At 39.3% G+C, this 19,949-nt stretch overlaps 1 protein-coding gene across 1 annotated transcript; it reads right to left on the bottom strand.

Annotated features, from left to right (window-relative positions):
• Positions 1-1,284: 1,284 nt before the first annotated feature.
• Positions 1,285-19,474, bottom strand: LOC125156966 (uncharacterized). The gene is made up of 6 exons (XM_047843252.1): positions 19,433-19,474; positions 18,988-19,093; positions 18,043-18,236; positions 15,834-15,935; positions 15,649-15,722; positions 1,285-1,846 (listed from the first exon to the last, which is right to left on the bottom strand). The coding sequence occupies exons 1-6, from the start codon at positions 19,472-19,474 to the stop codon at positions 1,429-1,431; spliced, it is 936 nt and encodes a 311-aa protein (XP_047699208.1). The 3' UTR covers positions 1,285-1,428.
• Positions 19,475-19,949: the final 475 nt, after the last annotated feature.

The raw sequence follows: 19,949 nt of genomic DNA, 5'->3' as shown, positions 1-19,949 counted from the left end.
GGCATGACAATGTTGAAAAATAACAGGATAGAAAATTGTATACCACACAAATCCGAACAAGAAGAAAAGCGTGTGTTAATGTAAGATAAGATAGACTTCAAAAAATACATTATCGAGAATAGAGAGGGTCATTACATATTTACCAGGAATGTATAATAATTCTTCATTTGAATATTCCTAATAAAATATCCTCAAAAAATATAAAATTTTAAAAAAGAACTATAAGGAGAAGCAGATGACAAATCCACCACCATAGTTGAAAATTAACACACTTCTTACAATTACTGGCATAGCATGACCAAAAACTCAGTGTAGATATAGAAAATTTGAATAATACAATTAACAAACTTGATAGTAGACATATGTAAAACTCTGTGTTCAACAATTAGAGAACATACATCTTATAAAGCACATAGGAAACATTCAAAAATATTGATCATGTACTAAACCATAAAACAAGTCTCAATAAATTTCAAAGAGTTGTTATGACACAGACCACATACTCAGACCATAATGCAATTAAGACAGATTTCAATAACAAAAAATTACATTAAAAATTCCCCATACTTTTAGAAATTTATAAACACACTTCTATATAACTCACCAAATAAGTAACCATGATGGAAATTCTGAAGTACTGGGAATCGAACAATAATGAAATACGACATGTCTGAATGTATAGAAAAGTAGTATTTGGAAGGAAATTTCTATCCTTAAATGCACACGTTATGAAACAAGAAAGGCTGAAAATGAATGCGCTCCATGTCCAACATAAGAAATCAGAAAAAGAACAACAGAATAAATCCAAAAAATGTGGAGGGAAGGAGATCAAAAAAGATGAGAGCAGAAATTAAAGAAATAGAAAACAAAGACACGATAGAGAGGAGCAAAAGGGCCAAAAGCTGGTTCTTCGAAAAGACTAATAAAATAGACAAACCTCTGGTGAGATTGATTAAGAAAAACAGGGAGAAGGCACAAATAACCAATATCAGCAATGAAAAAGGAGACATGATTACAGATTATATACAGCAGGGAATCTTTCAAAAGAGAACTTTTTGCCAATAAATTTGAGAATGCAGATAAAATGGACCGATTCCTAGAAATTGATAACTTATCAAAATGGACTCAAGAAGGAAAACAAAATCCTGAATAGCCCTCTAATGGCTGGAGGAACTGAAGAAGCAATTAAAATTCTTCCTACCAAAAAACAAACACAAGAACAACAACAACAACAACAACAAAATAGGAGGCAGAATTTTCTAGCTGATTACAGGTAGGTGAAAAGCTATTGAGCCCCTCAGCCCTGGAGGTGTCCACGTAGGACTTAAGGCAGTGGAGACCCTAGGCAGGCCACTTCTCTCTATGGACAGCCTCCTAGGGAGATCCTTACAGGGCGGCCCCCTGTGAAGTGGGGCCTGGAAAATCCCTCTACAGTCCCTGGAGGTAGGGAGCACAAGTGAATAACATCCAGCACTCAGTTAATGCTCTGTGGTCAGTGTGCTGATAAGCAAAGCCAAGGAGGAGCTCTCTCACTTGGACAGCCTCTTCAGCAGCCAGCTTCTGTAGTCTTCTGCTCACTGAGGACAAGGGACCTGTGGAGCTGCTGGAGGAGTCTGCGTTCCAGTTGCCAAGAAACACCACACACAGCCCAAGTTGTGACTGGTTGGTGTGGGGTGGGGTGCAGGGAGGCCAAGCAGGGGCTTCTGGAGGGTGGGTAGCTCCAGGTAGAAGCCCTGAAACTGTGTCTTCGCGAATAACAGAAACTTCTATCCGTTTGCAGCTGATGAGCCCTTTTAATGGTGTCCAAGCTAGCTGCAGGGTGATGGTTCTAACAGTGATGCGTGTTCTGAAAATAAGAGCTTCATCATTATTTTGAAATAATTAATATGAAAGAAGTCAATTGGATTTGAAATCTAATCACATTATCTCAAGAAATTTGAACAACAGATTTGTCAGGAGAACAACAACAACAAAAAGCTGTTATGTATCATTTCAGTTGTTAAACATTTTTGAACAAGTTAAAAATTGGTTTTAAATGCTTTAGCACTTAGTTGTACAAGGAAAGATTTTTGATGATGGGGACTGTTAAGAATTTGAAGAATGTATCATTAAAGAGTCTTGATCAGGATTTGTGTTTAGCCATTTCAAGAATAAAACCGGATATAAAATAAACATGGCATGGAAGCAGATTTCAGGCTTCTCATTTACATTTCTGAAAAGATTTTATTTAGAAATTTAATATTAATTCAATGGTAGAAAGCAAAATACCAGGCCAAAATAGTTTTACCAGAGGATTCTACCAAACAGATCATTCCCAAGTCATATAGCATCTTCCAGAATATTGTCAAAGGGGGACTGCTAACTCATTCTATGATATCAGCAGAACTTGAGACAAAAAGCAAATTATGACAGCATGAGAAAGGAAAATTAAAGACCAATTTTACTCATGGACACAGATACAAAAATCCTAAACAAATATTAACTAAATCTAGTACTGTATAAAAGGGAAAAGATCATGAACAAGTTGTGTTTATAGCAGAAATGCAAAGGTAAAATCTATAAACATCATTTACCACACTATCACTTTACTGACAAAAAAAACCCATAATCATCCCCAAAACTAGAAAACGTATCTGATAAAAAAATTCAACACCCTTTCATGATTTAAAAACAATAATAAAAACTTGGCATAGTGAAACAGGTGGGCACTTGCTTTAATCTGATAAAACCTGGAGAAATCTACAGCAAATAGCATTCTTAAAAGGGAAAAAAGTTAGTGGGGTTTCCTTTAAAATACCCAACAAGACAAGGATGCCCACTACTGGTTTTTTTTCTCTTGAACACTGTACTGGAGGTCCTGTCCATCTCAGTAACACAAGAAGAATAAATTAAAGGCATAAAGATTGGAAAGGCAAAAACAAAAATGTCATTATTGGTAGCTGATATTGTTGTCAACATAGAAAACACAAAAGAACATACAGACAGCTTAAAAGAAACAAGGGATCCTTGAGAAATGGTCAATGCTAGGGATGAGGCAGGAAAATCTTCAGATGAGTAGGGAACATCTTGTAGTGCCAAAGCCAGTAAGGCAGTGCTAAAAAACAAACAAACAAAAAAAGATGGAGGCATGTCAAAGGGACACAGGAGCCAACCTGAAGGAGCTCCCAGTGACCAAACTATTAAATAAATAGGCATGAGTTCTTACTGATACAAACAGGTGACTGGATAAATGAGGGAATGAATAGGTAAATAAAGAAGAAAAAATAAATAGTTTTTACAGAAGAATTCCAAACGATACATGTAAATACATGTATACATGTATCATTTACCACCCCCTTCCAGAGGTGGAGCTTAAATCCTCTGCCTCTCCTTAAGGGTGGGCTAGATTCTTCTAAAGAACAGAAAATAAAAGGGGAAAAATAACAACTTTGCAGTGGAGAAACTGGACAAACACTACCTTAACCAAGTGATTAAGGTCAACATCAGTGATGTCATGGGGTATCACATACCTCTGATATAATGTGATGAAAAGGGCACTTCAACTCTACGGTATTCCTTCCAAAAACAACCCCAGGCTAATTATGAGGAAAACTTCAGACAAATCCAAACTGAGGGACATTCTATAGTATGCCTCAAAACTGTTAAGGGCATAAAAAACATGGAAAGACTGAGAAACTGTCACAGAGCAGAGGACAATAAAGAGAGAGAACTAAACTCAATATGGTATTTTGACCTGGATCCTAGAACAGAAGAAAGACATTAGTGGGAAAACTGATAAATCCATATAAAGTCTAAAGTTCAGTTAATAGTAGTATACCAATATGGCTTTCTTAGTTTTGACAAATATACCATGGTGAGGAGTACACAGGAACTCTCCATACTATCTCTTTTTTTACTCTTCTGTAACTGTAAAATTATTCGAAAATAAAAAGTTTGCTTAAAAAATATAAGTTCAGAAAGGTGAATGGCTATAATATTAATATAAAAACCAACTTCATTTCTATACACCTGCAAATGAGATAAAACATGTTAAATAACAAGATGTCCTTTAAAGCAAAACCATTAATATCAAGGAATAAGTCTGACACAAGATATGCAAGACCTTATGCAGAAATTAGAGAACTATACCAAAAAACATTCAAGAATTTATTTAAAATGAAAGGGTATATATCATGTTCATAGCTTGGAAGACTTGACATCATAAATATACTCAATTCCCTTCAAACTGATCTATAGAGTCATTGCAATTCTAATATTCTTGTAGAACATGAAAAGATGATTCTGAAATGTGTTTGAAATAACAATGGGCCAAGAATATGTGATATTCCTGAATAGGATGGGGAAGATTTTGCTGTATTCATTATCAAGATTCTTCATGAAACTAAAGTTATTAAGGTAGTGTAAAGTGATTAAGGTGGTGTCATATTAATTCAGGGACAAAAAGTTGGCCAATAACAGAGATTCCAGAAACAGACCAATACAGATATGGAACTTTGGTGTATGACAGGGGTGGCACTTCAGATCATTAGGCTATCCATGTGGAAAATAATGAAACCGACTCCCTACCCCATCACCTTCTACCACACAAAAACCAATTCCATTCAGACTAAAGACTTAAATAGGAAAAATAAACTTTTTTAAAAAATGTGTTTACTTATTTTGAGAGAGACAGAGACAGTGTGAGTGGGGGAGGGGCAGAGAGAGAGAGGGAGAGAGAGAGAATAAAATCTCGAGCAGGCTCCGTATTGTCAGCACAGAGCCCAATGCGGTGCTTAAACTCACGAAACCATGAGATCATAACCTAGGCCGAAACCAAGAGTCAGACGCTTAACCAACAGAGCCACCCAGGCGCCCCAGGAAAAATAAACTTTTAAACTTTTATTTGAAGGAAACAAAGAATATCTTTACGACCATAGGTTAGGAGAGATACACAGAAAGTGTGCTGGTTGGAGACAAAAGATTGAATTGTTCAACTAAAATTAGGAATTCCTGCTCATGCAAAGACACCATTAAAAAAAAAGCCACAAACTGAGAAAAGATATTCAACACGTATAATTGGCAAATGATGAGTATCCAGATAGTTGAATAACTCCTACAAATCAGTAAAACTGATACAAATCCCAATTTTAAAAATGGGCAAAAAATGTTAACAGTCATTTCACAAAAGAAGCAACATGAATGGCCAATAAACATGAAAAAATGCTCAACCACATTAGTGACTAGAAAAATGCTAATTAAGTCCACATCGAAATATCATTTTATATCCACTATAATGACAAAAAGTAAAAAGTGGGACAATATCAAGTACTAATTAGGGTGTGGATCAATGGGATCTCTTATAAATTGCTGAAAGGTATATAAATTGTTAACCTTCAGATAGGAATACATTTTGGCATAATACTGTCAAGCTGAATGTTTATATGTCCCATTAACTCGCAATTCTATTTCTAAGTATACACCTTAGAAAGATGGGTGTACATGCATACTAGGAGACACACACAAGAATGTTCATAGTAGCACTGTTCATAAGAGCAAAGAGCTGGACCAATCCAGATGTCTATCAACAGATGAATGTATGAATGATTTGTTTTACGGTCACCCAATGAAATATTATGTAGCACTGAGAATGAACAAGTGATAGTTACATGCAAAACATAGGTGAATCTTTGAAACATAATAATGAGTGAAAAAAGTAAGTCACAGACGACTACATATAGTATGAGGCTATTTTTACAAAACTCAAAAACAAGCAAATAAATAATGTATTGGTTAAGCATTTCCACAAATGTGAAAAAATATATCAAAAAAATTTTAATGTTTATTTATTTTGAGAGAGACAGCGTGAGTTGGGGGGGGGGGCAGAGACAGAGAGAGAGAGAGAATCCCAAGCAGGCTCTGTGCTGTCAGCACAGACCCAGATGTGGGGCTCAAATTCACGAAGCTATGAGATGGTGACCTAAGCCAAGATCAAGAGTTGGATGCTTAACTGAGCCACCCAGGCGCCCCCAAAAATATATCAAAAAAAGCAAGGGAATGTTAAACACAAGACTTAAGAAATGGTAATTTCCGGTGGGGTGGTGGTGGTGGTGGTGGGAAATAGAACAGAAAAGGACAGAGATAGATGCTATCTTAATGTTGCTCTTGCATGGAGCTGTGATTTCTTCAGTTTTGATTATATTATTTCTTTATAACTCATGTATATAATTTTTATTATATATCCAATAGTTTTATATGAACAGAGAATAGAAAAATAGGATAAAGTGAGGAATGAAAGCTCTTTTGAAGAGTTTTGCTTTCAGGGGAATAGAGAAAGTCATAGTTGCATAGGGATGTACGATGAATAGGGTTTTAGATGTTTTTTAAAGATGGGAGCAATAGGAGAGAAACGGAATGACAGAATAACAGCTTTAGTGAACCAGCTTTCCCTTTGAAAGAACAAAAATATGGGCAAACCAACTAAAATCAACCATTTCAAAACTTGCAATGAACCAAAGACACAGAATGAAGTAAAAATCATCTATCCAAGAAAAACTACTGAATCTCGGTGAGACAAAGGGTTCTGTGACATTTTAACTTGTAGTTAATTCCCGTCCTCCTTCCCTCTCAAGCTCAGTAGTATAGCAGCCAAAGGTTGACTAAATTGCAGACAACATAGAGGCCTCACTGCTTTGGCCAGGAATTTAAAAGGAAATCTCAGAGAATGGAACAACCATTGGAAACTTTGAAAAGCTCTGACATATTCCCAGGTATATAAAGGCCTGTGCACATATTCAAGGCTGTGCAAATGCCCAAAAAAGAGCTGGAAAAGGAGAGGCCCCAAGTCACTCACTTCTGGCTGACTGTAAGGCCCTATACAAGCAGAATGGGAAAGCTAAGGCTGCTTGTAAGTTGGCTAGTTTGAAGGCATGCCTTCTCACACAGATCCCCTTGTCAAAGGGTGGAAGACAAACAGACAAGGCATTTAAGGAAACCCAACCAATCACTGGCTGACCACCAAAGTATATTTATCCAGGTGTGATGTCCAAGGAATCCATGCTTAAAAATAAAAACAAGAACCTTTTAAAAATAAGCTAACAGAGAACTCAGGGGCCACATAGTACAAGGAATATAAAATCCAAGGAATTAGTCGAGAAAAGTAACTAAACAAATAAACAGCAATGCGAAAAATAACAACTACCAAACATACGCAAACACACACACACACACACACACACACACACACACACACATCCCAGAAAAACAAACCTTGAGGGTAGAAGAGGTTGATAGCAGAGTTATTAGAATAGAGTATCTAAAATGCCCAGTTTTGGGGGCATCTGGCTGGCTCAGTCAGAAGAGCATGTGACTCTTGGCTGGGGGTTGTGAGTTCAAGCCCCATGTTGGGTATAGAGATCAATTAAATAAATAAAAACTTTTTTAAAATGACCAGTTTTGGGGCGCCTGGGTAGCTCAGTTGGTTAAGCATCTGACTTCAGCTCAGGTCATGATCTCACAGTTGGTGAGTTTAAGCCTCACGTCGGGCTCTGTGCTGACAGCTCTGAGCCTGGAGTCTGCTTGGGATTCTGTGTCTCCCTCTCTCTCTGCCCCTCCCCTGCTTGTGTGCTCTCTCTCCCTCTCTCAAAAATAAATAAATAAACTTAAAAAAATAAAAAATAAAAATGCCCAGTTTTTGACAAAAAAATTATGAGATACGCAAAGAAACAGCAAAGTATGTTACATGTACAAAAAAAAAAAAAAGTAGCCAACAGATTTGTCCCTGAGGGAGTCCATGTTTGAAACTTAATAGACAAAGACTTTAAATTATTACTATAAATATTTTCAAAGAAATAAAAGAAAGCATATCCACAGAATTAAGGAAAAGTATGAGAACAATGTCTCACAAAATAGAGCATACCAATAAAGACATGGAAATCATTTAAAAGATCATATAGAAAACCTGGAGTTGAAAAACATAGTAACTAAAATGAAAAATTGACTTAGAAGGGTTCAACAACAGATCTGAGTTGGCAGAAGAGAGAAAGGGTGAAGCTGATGATAGGTCAATAGAAATGATCCATTCTGAAAAGCAGAAAGAAAAAGGAACGAAGAAAAAGAAAAAGAGCTTGCACAAACCTTCAGGGCACCACCAAAAGTATCAACATACGCATAACAGGAGTACCAAAAGAGCAAGAGGAAGAGAAAGGGGCCAAACATAGCAAACTTGATGAAAAACATTAATCTGTACATAAATAAATGCAAGTAGAATAAACTCAAAGAGATCCATACCTAGACACATCATAGTGTAACTGAAGAAAGCAAAGACTAAAAGAAAATCGTGAATACAGCAAGAGAAAAATAACTTACTGTGTATCAGGGACTCTCAATATGATTAACAGCTGTCTTCTCATCAGAAACCATGGAGGCCAGAATATAGTAAGATGGCATCTTCAAAATATTTACAGAAAAAGACTGTCAACTGAGAATTCTCTATCTAGCTAAACTGCTCTTCAAACATGAAACAGAAGTTAAGATAAACAAAACCTGAAAGAATTTGTTGCTAGCCTACTTATCCTACAAAAAACCCTACTTTCAGCCTTAAATTAAGGGACACTGAATGGTAACCTGAAATAGGTATTATGAAAGAAAGTATTTTTGTTTGTAACTCATATTCTCCTATCTGTTTTAAAAGACAACTGTTATAAAGCAATAATAATAAAAGTGTGTTGATGGGCTTATAATGTAAGAAGTAATTTGTATGATAATAACACTACAAAGAAGGAAAGAGGGAACAGAGGCATATTGGAACAAAGTTACTATTGAAATTAAATCAGAATTAATTCAAAGTAGATTGTTTCCAGTTAAGATGTTAATTGTAATCCTCAGGGCAACTATTAACTGTCTATTAACTATATTAACAATCTAACTAAAAATATATGGTTAACAAGGAAATTAAAAAGTTAAAGTAGAAAATATCTACTTAACACAAAAGAAGAGAGGAACTGAAAAACAAAGGAACAGAAAAGACAAATGACATACAAAGCATATATTAATCCTTCACAAACTCTTCCAAAAATAGGGGAGGAAACACTGTGCAGCCAGTATTACCCTGATACCAAAACCAGACAATGACATCACAAGAAAATTACAGACCAATATACCATATGAATACAGACGTAAAAATCCTCAACAAAACACTAGGAAACCAATTTCAGCAATGTATACAAAGTATTATATAACATGACCAAGAAGGATTTATTTCAGAAATACAAAGTTGGTTTATCATTTGAAAATTAATCAATGTAATACACTATATAAATAGAATAAAGCAAAAACTCCAGATGATCATCTCAAAAGGTGCAGAAAAGTCATCTGACAAAATCCAATACCCATTCATGGCAAAAGACTCCAAGAACTAGGAAGAGAAGGAAACTTCCTCAATTGATAAAGGGCATCTATATAAACCCCACAGTTAACATCACACTCAATGGAGAAAGACTCAATACCTTCCCCCTAAGATCAGGAACAAGACAAGAACATCTGTTCTCATCACTTCTAGTCAACACTGTACTAGAAGATCTAGCCGGGGCAATTAGTCAAGAAAAAGAAATAAAAGGCATCCAGATTAGAAAATAAAAAGTAAAACTATATTTGCAGATGACATGATCTTATACATAGAAAACCCTAGGGAATCCATTAAAAAACCATTTGAATTAATAAGTTCAACAATGTGACAGGATAGAAGAAGATCAAGAAACAAAAAATCAAATGTATTTCTATGTACTAGTAACGAACACTCCGGAAGTGAAATTAGGAAAATAATCTCATTTATAATAGCAGCATAAAGAATAAAATACCTAGGAATAAATTTAACCAAAAAAGTGCAAGCACTAAAAACTACAGAACACTTCTGAAAAAAACTAAACATCTCAATGGAAAGACACCTTATGTTCATGGATTAGAAGGCTTGATATTGTTAGATGGCAATACTTCCTAAATGGATATATAGATTCAATATAATCCCAATAAAAATCCCAGCTGTTTTTCTGCAGAAACTGACAAGATGATCCAAAAATTCATATGGAAATGCAAGGGACTTAGAATAGTCAAAACAGTCTTGCAAAAGAAAAACAAAGTTGGAGAACTCCCATTTCCTGATTTCAAAACTTATGACATAGTAATCAAGACAGTGTGGTCTGGCATAGTGACAGACATACAGATCAATGAGGTAGAATTAAGAATCCAGAAAAGTAACCTTTACATTTAGGATTTACGGTCAGTTGACCTTTGACAAGGTTTCCAAGATAATTCAAAGGGGGGAAATACTCTTTTTAACAAAAGGTGCTACAACAACTAAACATCCACATGCAGAAGAATGTAATTTGGACTCCTGCCTCACACCATACACAGAAATGAACTCAAAAATGAATCATTGACCTAAATGTAAGAGCTAAAATCATACAATTCCTGGAAGAAAAAGCCAGAAGAAATCTTTGTGACCTCAGGTTAGGGAACATTTTCTTGGATATGACACAAAATGCTGAAGTGTCAAAAAATTGATCAATTGGACTTTCCCCAAATTAAAAACTTTTGTGCATCAAAGGACACCATCAAGAAAGTAAAAAGACAACCCATAGAATAGGACGAAATATTTGCAATTCACATATCTGATAAGTGACTTGTATCCAGAACATATAAAGAACACTTACAGCTCAACAGTAAGACAATCAAACTTTAAATGGGCTAAGGATTTGAATAGACATTTCTCCAAAGGAGATACACAAATAGCCAATAAACACATGAAAAGATGTTCGACATCATTAGTTATTAGGGAAATGCAAACCAAAACCACAATGAAGCACCCCTTCATACTGACTAAGATTGTTATAATAAAAAAGACAGACAGTAAAACGTGTCAGTGAAGATATGGAGAAATTGGAATGTAAAATGGAGCAGCCCCTTTTGCAAACAGCTTCTCAAAAAGTTAACGTAGATTTGCCATATGACCAAGTAAGTACACTTCCTAGGTATCGACCCAAAGGAAAAGCAAACACACACCCACACAAAAACTTGTGCACAAATGATCAGAGCAGTATTATTCATAATACCAAACACGAACATGACTTAAATGTCCAAAAATTTACAAACAGATAGGACAAACAAAATGTGGTCTATTCCATCAAATGGAATATTATTTGGCAGTGAAAAGGAATGCTACATCAACAACATGGATGAACCTCCAAACCATTATGCTAAATGAAAGAAGCTGGTCAGAAAGACCAATATACTGTATAATCACATTTATATAAAATGTCTAGACTAGACAAATCAACAGAGACAGGAAGTAGATTACTGGTTACCTATGACTGAGGGGAGGGGAGTAACGGGGAGGGTCTGCTAATGGGTATGAAGCTTCTTTTGGGGGCAGATAAAAATGTTCTAAAATTGATTGTGGTAATGGTTGCACAACTCTGAATATACTAAAAAAAACAGCACCCTTTAAAAGAGTGAATTTTATTGTATTAAATATATCTCAATAACACTCTAAAAAAAGGTGGGAGCAGTAACAGAATGTCTGTGTGCTAATGATTTGTAGAGAAGTGGAAATTGCTGGAACAATGTATTTGAGTGGAGGGACCAGAGTCTGATGACAGCAGGGCCAGTTTATCCATAATAATAGAGAAGAAGGCAGAGTATGTGACTACAGGTGCTGTTTGGTGGTTAGATGTGGTTATGGGAATCTGTGCAGGTTTTCTTCTGATGGTTTTAATTCTTCAGGCAAGTGGGAAGCTTGAGAACAGGATGGAAGAGGAGGTATCAGGAGATTTAAGGAGAAATAAGATGCTATTTTGTATTTATACCAATTATACCAATGTTAATTCCCTAATTTTGATAACTGAACTATAGTTGCATAATTTATTAATATTTAAGGAATCTGAGTCAATGAGGAAGGTAGGAGAGTGAATGGCGCAGGGTAGTGCAGCGGAGCAAGCAGAGAGTAGGACTTAACCAGGGCAGGAGTTTTGCCCTGTAGACATGCTGAAGTACACAGAGGGCAAAGGAAGTGACGATATATGCAAGGCTATGGTTATCATGATGCACCATGGAATCTGAGCTGATTAAAAGGGCATGGGAACACGGAGGAAGTAAAGGGTAGTGAAAGCGTTCAGTCTTGGTGGTGTGGAGGGGTTGTTGGAGCTGGAGAGCTAGAGGGAGTAAACTAGAAGGATAAGAATCACTGGCTGGATGGCAGAATGCCTGAAACAGAGTACGGAGGTGATACAGTCATAGGTACAGATAAGAAGGGTGAGACTATCAGAGAGGGTAGCTGAGGTGGGATTGAAAGGCAAGAGCATTATAGGAAAACGGATCAAGGAAGTGAGAGACAAGAATATTGGAAGGATCATCAATGAGGATATTAAAATCACCAAGAAGTAGAATTGGTGTAGTGCTAAAAAGTGACAGTGAGATAGTAGCTAAATTCTAGGAATGAGGTATGATGGGAGCAGGTATTAGTGTATGCCTATACCTGACTATAACACAGACAGGTGGGTAATGGTTTAGTCTGATGATTTGAGATTTAAAACAAGGTGGTTGATATTTACATAATCTTAAAGTATCTCCTCACAAATCACTTATTAATTACAAAGGAAAAAAGAGCAACTATAATGGAGAAACCTGGCAGACACCACCTTAAACAAATAGTCAAAGTGTACAAAACCAGTATCGGGAAAAACTGACATCATATGCTTTCTGACATAAAACACTGAAGACACATATCTTCTTAGGTATTCAGCCTAAGGAGGATATGACAACTAAATGAAATGTAAGATCCTGAATTAGATCCTGGAAGAGAAAAATTACATAAGTGGAAAAACTGATCCAATCTGAATAAGTTCTGTACTTTCATTAATACTATTTTACCAATGTTAATTCCCTAATTTTGATAGTTGAACTATAGTTGCATAATTTATTAATACTTAAGGAATCTGAGTGAAGGATAGGTGAGAATTCTTTGTACTATTTTTATAACTTTTTAAGTCTGAAGTTAGGTAAAAATAAAAAAATTTTTAATGCTAAAAAAAGTTGTTTGAGGAGGAGGGAAAGAAAGTGTCTGGGATGGTCAATCAGAGTGAGGACACTTACCTTCACCTCCAGGCCTCCTGGAAAGAGGGGTATGAGGGGGCGCTGGGGAGCAGAGTGCTCAGGGGAAAGCCAATTTCTATTCAAGCAGGGGGTAGACAGTCAAGGGACGTTTGGGGACATTTTTGATCACCACCGTAACTGGAGATCACTAGTAACATTTAGTAGGCATGGACCAGGGGTGCCCAGTGCTCAAGACAGCTCCAAACAACAAAGAATTATACCATATCCATGCAACTTTAGAATGTCCCACCAGACAATCACGTAGGTGAAAAACCCATTCATTGCATTCATTTATTCATTCAACAAACATTTATTAAGAGAGCCTATTGGGGCACCTGGGTGGCTCAGTTGGTTAAGTGTCAGACTTCGGCCCAGGTCATGATCTCACAGTTCGTGGGTTTGAGCCCCACGTTGGGCTCTGTGCTGACAGCTCAGAGCCTGGAGCCCATTTCGGATTCTGTGTCTCCCTCTCTCTCTGCCCCTCCCCTGCTAATGCTCAGTTTCTCTCTCCTTCAAAAATAAATAAAACATTAAAATTTTTTTTAAAAAAATTAAAAAAGAGAGCCTATTATGTGCTAAGCACTGTTTTAGGTAATAGGGATACATCAAGGCATGAGAAAGACAAAAATCTCTGCCCTTCTAGAGCTTACAATCCAGTAGGAGACTTAAGCAATAAATGACAAACACAATAAAGGTGTAGATTATATATTATATAAGAGGGTGAGGAGCACTATGGGAAAAAAATAGATGGGGTATATTCTAGGGAAGAGCTGTAACTTTAAAGAGGATGGTCAAGGTAAGCCTCATTGAGAAAGTGACATCTGAGAAGAGGCCTGAAGGAAGTGAGGGCATGAGCCTTGTACATATTTGGGGGAAAGCATTCTAGGTCTAGGGGATGGCCCAGTACAAACCCCAGAGGTGGAAGTGTGCCTACTATGTTCAAGTAGCATAGAGGAGGCCAGTATGGGTGGGAGAGAGGGAACAAGTGGGGAGAATGGTAGGAGAGAAGGTCTGAAAGGTTATGGGGGCCAGATTATGGAATATGTACTGACTTTTCCAGAAATTCAATGAACCATACAAATTGAGGGAGGATTGCACTTTGTTTTGTTTAAAACTTTATGAAGAATAACAATTCTTGATATTCATGAACAATGGTTTGGAAAAGCATATCACCCTACCCATGGTTTCTGAGCAATCAACACACATGTGTCACATTCCCAGGTGCAAGTATCATTACATGCAAGACCATTCATTATATCTTCCAGTGAAATTATATCCCAGCCTTTAAATACTGAAATACATATCATTTTATCATAAATTACTCTTCCTTTACTTCTCCCTTATATTACAATTAGGACATTACATTGGTTTGGGGGGAATTGTGTGTGTAGACAGATTCTATTATCTATGAACTTCATTTCATAATAGTGAAGGGGCATTTCAAAATATAAATTATAAAAAATGGAGTGTTGAGTCCAATAGGTATGAGAATCACTAAGGCATGGCAAGAAAACGAAGGGACTATTCAGAAGCCAGCATGAGAATGGAGATTTTGCTGTTGACTGACAGCAAGTTCCAGAAGGCTTGGTTAAAGGATTTCAGGATGGGGACAGAAAAGAGGGCATCTGGGGCTGTGTGGAGATCTAACTAGAAGAATCCTGGTCTTCTTGTGGTGACCAACATGATAAAGGTTAAAGGGCCTGGTTCACTTTTTCATCTAAGCTGCTTCTGACCCTGTAGGTCTCTGCCTGTTTAACACAGTAGAGTGAGGAAATAAAGAGGAGTCTCTCCTCAGTGAAGCCAGAATCCAGTCAAGGCCCGGTTCCATTTTTTAATTTATTTTTATTATGTATGTATTTATTTATTTATTACCCACAGAACAGTCCAGAACCCCAGGTAAAGCTCATAAGGGCTCTCAGGCCAAACTCATTGCTATAAGCAATGCACCTTTAACCTGCTTAGAGATGAGAAAGAGACAGATACAAAGATGAAAAACAGTAACAGAGAAAGAAGCATTTAGAAAGAAGAATCAATGGGGGTTGGGTCAGAGACAGGGAGAAAATAAAGTCAAATACCAAGAGAGATCTTTTTTTTTTTTTTTCAATCACGACAGTCATAATTTATTGGGAATTCTCTAGGGGCCAGGCACTGAGCAAAGTGATGCACATGTATGGTCTCAGGTGGAGATTATTAGACTCCCATTTGACAGATGAGGAAACTGAGGCCTATATGGGTGATGTAGATGGCTCAAGGTCTCATGGCTAGTTTTAACTGGTAAGGTCAGGGTTCAGCCTTCTAGGTCTGGGCTGTCTAGCATGTCTCAGAGAAAGAGACAGGCAGAAATACAGAGACACACAGTAAGATGGAGGTAGAGACGGAGAGGGAGAGGAGCGGCAGAGAGATGGAGACTTCAGACACGCACGCAGACGATCACGTGAGCTGCAGACCTGCACCGAACCGTTTCCCAAGAGACAGGGGTGGAGGATGGAGAGTGGGCATGGGCGATGGGCTCCGCAGGGTACTCACCTGGTTGCTGTCTGGGGCTGCAGGGGCACTCGCCCTCCCTTTGCTACCCGCAGGATCCTCAGCAACCTGCTGACCTAGGGTTAAGAGGCCGCCCAGGTAAAAGCTCGCCCAGGCCCCACCCCTCTTGCGCTCCAGCCCGGCCTCTTTCCTTTACACCCTCCAACCCCGTCTTTACAGCGTCTCACCAGACACCTCCTGCCATCCGCGTCGCCGCTGCCGAGCGCGAGCAGATTCGAGGGACCGACGGCTGGATCTAGTGAACACACTGAACGCGTCCCTCCAGTCGGCTGGAGAACGAGCGGGTTAGCAGGCCTCCACAGCTACTGACCGCTCTCGGGTTCCCATTGGAGGAGTGCCCTCCTGCCTTCCCTGGGATTGGCTGGAGTTGGAAACACTTTAGTTTTACTCCCCCAGGCCGGGATCCAAGCCGAAGAAAACACCGCCCTCTTGGGGGGTCTTTGATTGGTTTATGAGCCAAGCCCACCCTTTAATAGGATTGGCCAGGAGAAGAGGACTTGTCGTTGCCCTTTGCCAGTCTGTCTGACAGGGCTTCGGGAATTAGTTGGGAACACGCAGACGCGAAGCCCAAAGCGAGGCTGGGCGTCAGTCAAGTAGATTCCCGGCTTCTTGACGTCTTACTCTCCGTGAGCCATTTTATCTAAGCCAACGCTCTGCTAAGAGACACGACCTTACCTCCACCTGCAGGGATTTCTGAACCAGGTTTCTTTTGCTCAAAATGAACGTACTGCCTCATTTCAACCATGGACGATGAGGTGGTTATGGGGCTCTGGCCATTCACCCATCAGGTCCTGCTGCTTACTAAGACATTGGTCAAGTGACAACCTCACCAGGAGCCTAAGTTTAACCATCTGTGAAAAGGGAAGATAATTTTGAAATCTTTCCTAACGATGCTGTTGTGCGGATTTAGAGGACACAAATTAATTGCCTGGCGCATATATAGTTAAGGTCTCCCCTCCTAATTCTTGCCTTTCCCATTGTTTCAGACTGAAGGAACTATGGCCCCAGAGAGGCAAACTGATTGCCTTGAGGTCACACAGCAACAAGACCCTGAATAAAACCCAGGTTCTGTTCTCCAAAGGAAAGCTATTTAAGAAGGAAGGAGAGACAGGAAGGACATTTCTGTTATCAGGAGATCTTAACTGGGGTTGATGGACCTCCAATCCAGTCCCAGGACAGGGTTTGGAGGGGCCCATGAATTCGGATGAGAAAAATTATACATCTTTATTTTCACTCTAATTGAAATTTAGAATTTTTTTCGGTAGAAAATGCAAAATAGTAGTAGTACCTGTGATTCTGTCACCAAGAGAAATCACAGAGCTTTTCATATCACAGTACAGATGTTGCAGATCTCTTGAAATATGTAATCTCATCTCTAATCTAAGTTTATGATAGGGGCGCCTGAGTGGCTCAGTGGGTTAAGCCTCCGACTCTTGATTTCAGCTTAGGTCATGATCTCATGTTATGTGAAACTGAGCCCCACACTGGGCTTGGCACTGACTGTGGAGCCTGGTTGGGATTCTCTCCCTCTCCCTCCCTCTCTCTCTCTGTCTCTCTCAATAAACAAACAAACAAACAAACATTAAAAAAATAAAATCATGATTCTCATGAGACCCTCCACTAGATCTTATGATTTAAGGGATTAGTGAGGAGCACATATATTACCATAGCACATATTTGCCTTTTCCATATTTTAATAACTACAGTTCAATATAATCAGTTTCTTTTGTAACTCTAGGTATCTAATTTTATGCATCTAAAAGATGCTGTTTTGTTTTCTTTTGTTTTGCTTTAGAAAAGGCCTGGGGCACCTGGGTGGCTCAGTCAGTTGGGCATCCGACTTCAGCTCAGGTCATGATCTCGTGGTTCGTGAGTTTGAGCCCCGCGTTGGGCTCTGTGCTGACAGCTCAGAGGCTGGAGCCTGCTTCAGATTCTGTGTCTCACTCTCTCTCTGCCTCTTCCCTGCTTGCACTCTGTCTCTCTCAAAAATAAATAAACATTAAAAAAAATTTTTTTAAAGAAAAGAAAAGGTCCATAGCCTTCACCAGATCACCAAACAGGTCCATGGCACAAACTTGTCTTAAACTCTGGGATCCAGGAAGACAGACTTAGTTTATCATGTTTCCTTATTGTATCCCTATCACTAAGTTTAGTATTAGACACACAGTAGGTATTCAATCAATGTTTACTAACTGAATAGGATTCATCTCCAACCATCCTCCATACCACCAACCAAGGGAACCAGTGCTGGCACTCTTGGTCACCTGAGAAGGAGGGATATTCCTGAGTCTACTTTTGTCCCTGTCCATCTGCTTTTGTTCACAGAAGTGGGTGGAACTTTAAAGGTCTGGTCCCAGGAGATCCTGGGAACCTCACCCCCAGGAACAGGGCCTTCTGCTGCAGAGGAGTGGGGCAAGCTATGAAGGATACAAAGACAAATAGCTTTAGCATGGGAACAGGCCCTGGGGCACACTGGGTCCATGACTCCTCATCTCCCATCTGGTCCTCCTCCTGGTTTCTGTTTAGGCTCCCAGAAAATGGCTCCTGTATTCTCTGGTCTTCAGCAAAGACTATATTTTGGAGTTGGATGTGACCTTAAAGACCTTCAAGAACAGCCCTCCCTTTTGGAGGCCCAAACTGGGCAGGACCTGAAGCCACACCACACACTGAGGAGTAAGAACATGGAAAAGATGTCACTCTAGGCAAAGAACATCCTCTCCTTCCATGTCTTAACCCAAAACATGAGAACCCTAGCCAACTATATTAGAATCCCAGAATTGGCTTCTAACAGTGTCCTTGAAGCCAGAGGCCTTCTATGACAGTGTGGGTGAAGAGGAGCCTCAAATGCCAGGATGAGGGGCTGGGGATTTGATTAGGAGAGCAGAAAGGAAATCAGGGAAGAGCATGATGAGGGCCAGGCTTCAGAGGTCTGCTTCAGGGCTGGTCTCCATCTTGGGATCCTGGGCAGATTGTTTCTCCAAGTGTTGATGTCCCAGCATGCTTGATCTAAGTTTGCAGAAGGGAAAAAGACCCTCTAGCGAGGGTGATGGAATCACATTGTGAGGCAGAGCACACTGAGGGAAGGATACCCAGGCCAGGCTGTCTGTCTCTCAGACTGGCCTCTTCCTGGCCTACTCCAGGCCCTTTGCCCCTGATGTTTCTCCCCTAATTCACCACCTGATAATTGGGACTGGCCCCTGATACTACACAGTGGTATCTTTTTCCTCTGCACGAGATGCCTTTGACTTGGGATCCTGCACTCTCAGCTCTGGCCCTGAGGCAAGATGTTACCCTTTCTGGGCCAGAGTCTCCTCTACCCACCTCTGACAGTGCAGTCCCAGGTCAGAACCAGAGCCAACAAAGCCTTCATGCTCTCCCCAAAACATTTATCAGAATCATGGAGTATGTCCAAGATCTGGTGTTCCAACTATTTCACAGAGGTGGGACAAGGAAGGGAAGGGGCCTTGCCCAAGGTCCCACAACAACCCGGCAGTCATCCCTGACTCCTCTCAGTCCCCTCTTTTCCCATATCCAAAGTCCATTGATTCCATCATCTTAAAAGCTCTCATAGAATAGATAGGTCTTTCATGTCAAAGAATTTCAATTAATTTATGTAGATATTTCCCCCTCAAGGAGATGGAGCTTAACTCCCCACTCCCTAAGCATAAACTACACTTAGTGGCTTCCTTCCAAAAAGTATGTAGGGTACAGAAAGGGGGCTGGGGGGAGGGGACGAGTAGCTTTACAGTGGAAAAACCTGACATACCTCAGCCACGCGATCAGAATTAACATCAACAATGTAAGACATATTGATAACATATACCCTTGATATGATGAGGCTGTCATTTTCCTTCTGTGGTCTTCCTTCCCCAAACCCATAACCCCAATCTAATCATGAGAAAAAACATCAGACAAATCCCAATTGAGGGACATTCTACAAAATACCTGACCAGTATTCCTCAAATGCTGATGACTTCAGGTCATCAAACACAAGTAAAGTCTGAGAAACAGTCACAGCCAAGAGGAGTCTAGGGAGACATTACAAATAAATGTAATATGTTATTTAGGATGGCATCCTGTAACAGAAAACTTACATTAAAAACTAAGGAAATCTGGGGCACCTGGGTGGCTCAGTTGGTTAAGTGTCTGACTTCGGCTCAGGTCATTATCTCAATTTGTGGGTTCAAGACCCGCATCAGGCTCCGTGCTAACAGTTCAGAGCCTGGAGCCTGCTTCAGATTCTCTCTCTCTCTCTCTCTCTCTCTCTCTCTCTCTGCTCCTCC

This window comes from Prionailurus viverrinus, chromosome X (genome assembly GCF_022837055.1).
Source record: "Prionailurus viverrinus isolate Anna chromosome X, UM_Priviv_1.0, whole genome shotgun sequence".
In the NCBI taxonomy this organism is placed as follows: domain Eukaryota; kingdom Metazoa; phylum Chordata; class Mammalia; order Carnivora; family Felidae; genus Prionailurus; species Prionailurus viverrinus.
Note: the sequence above shows the minus strand (reverse complement) of the source record. Positions and strands in the feature narration are given on the sequence as shown.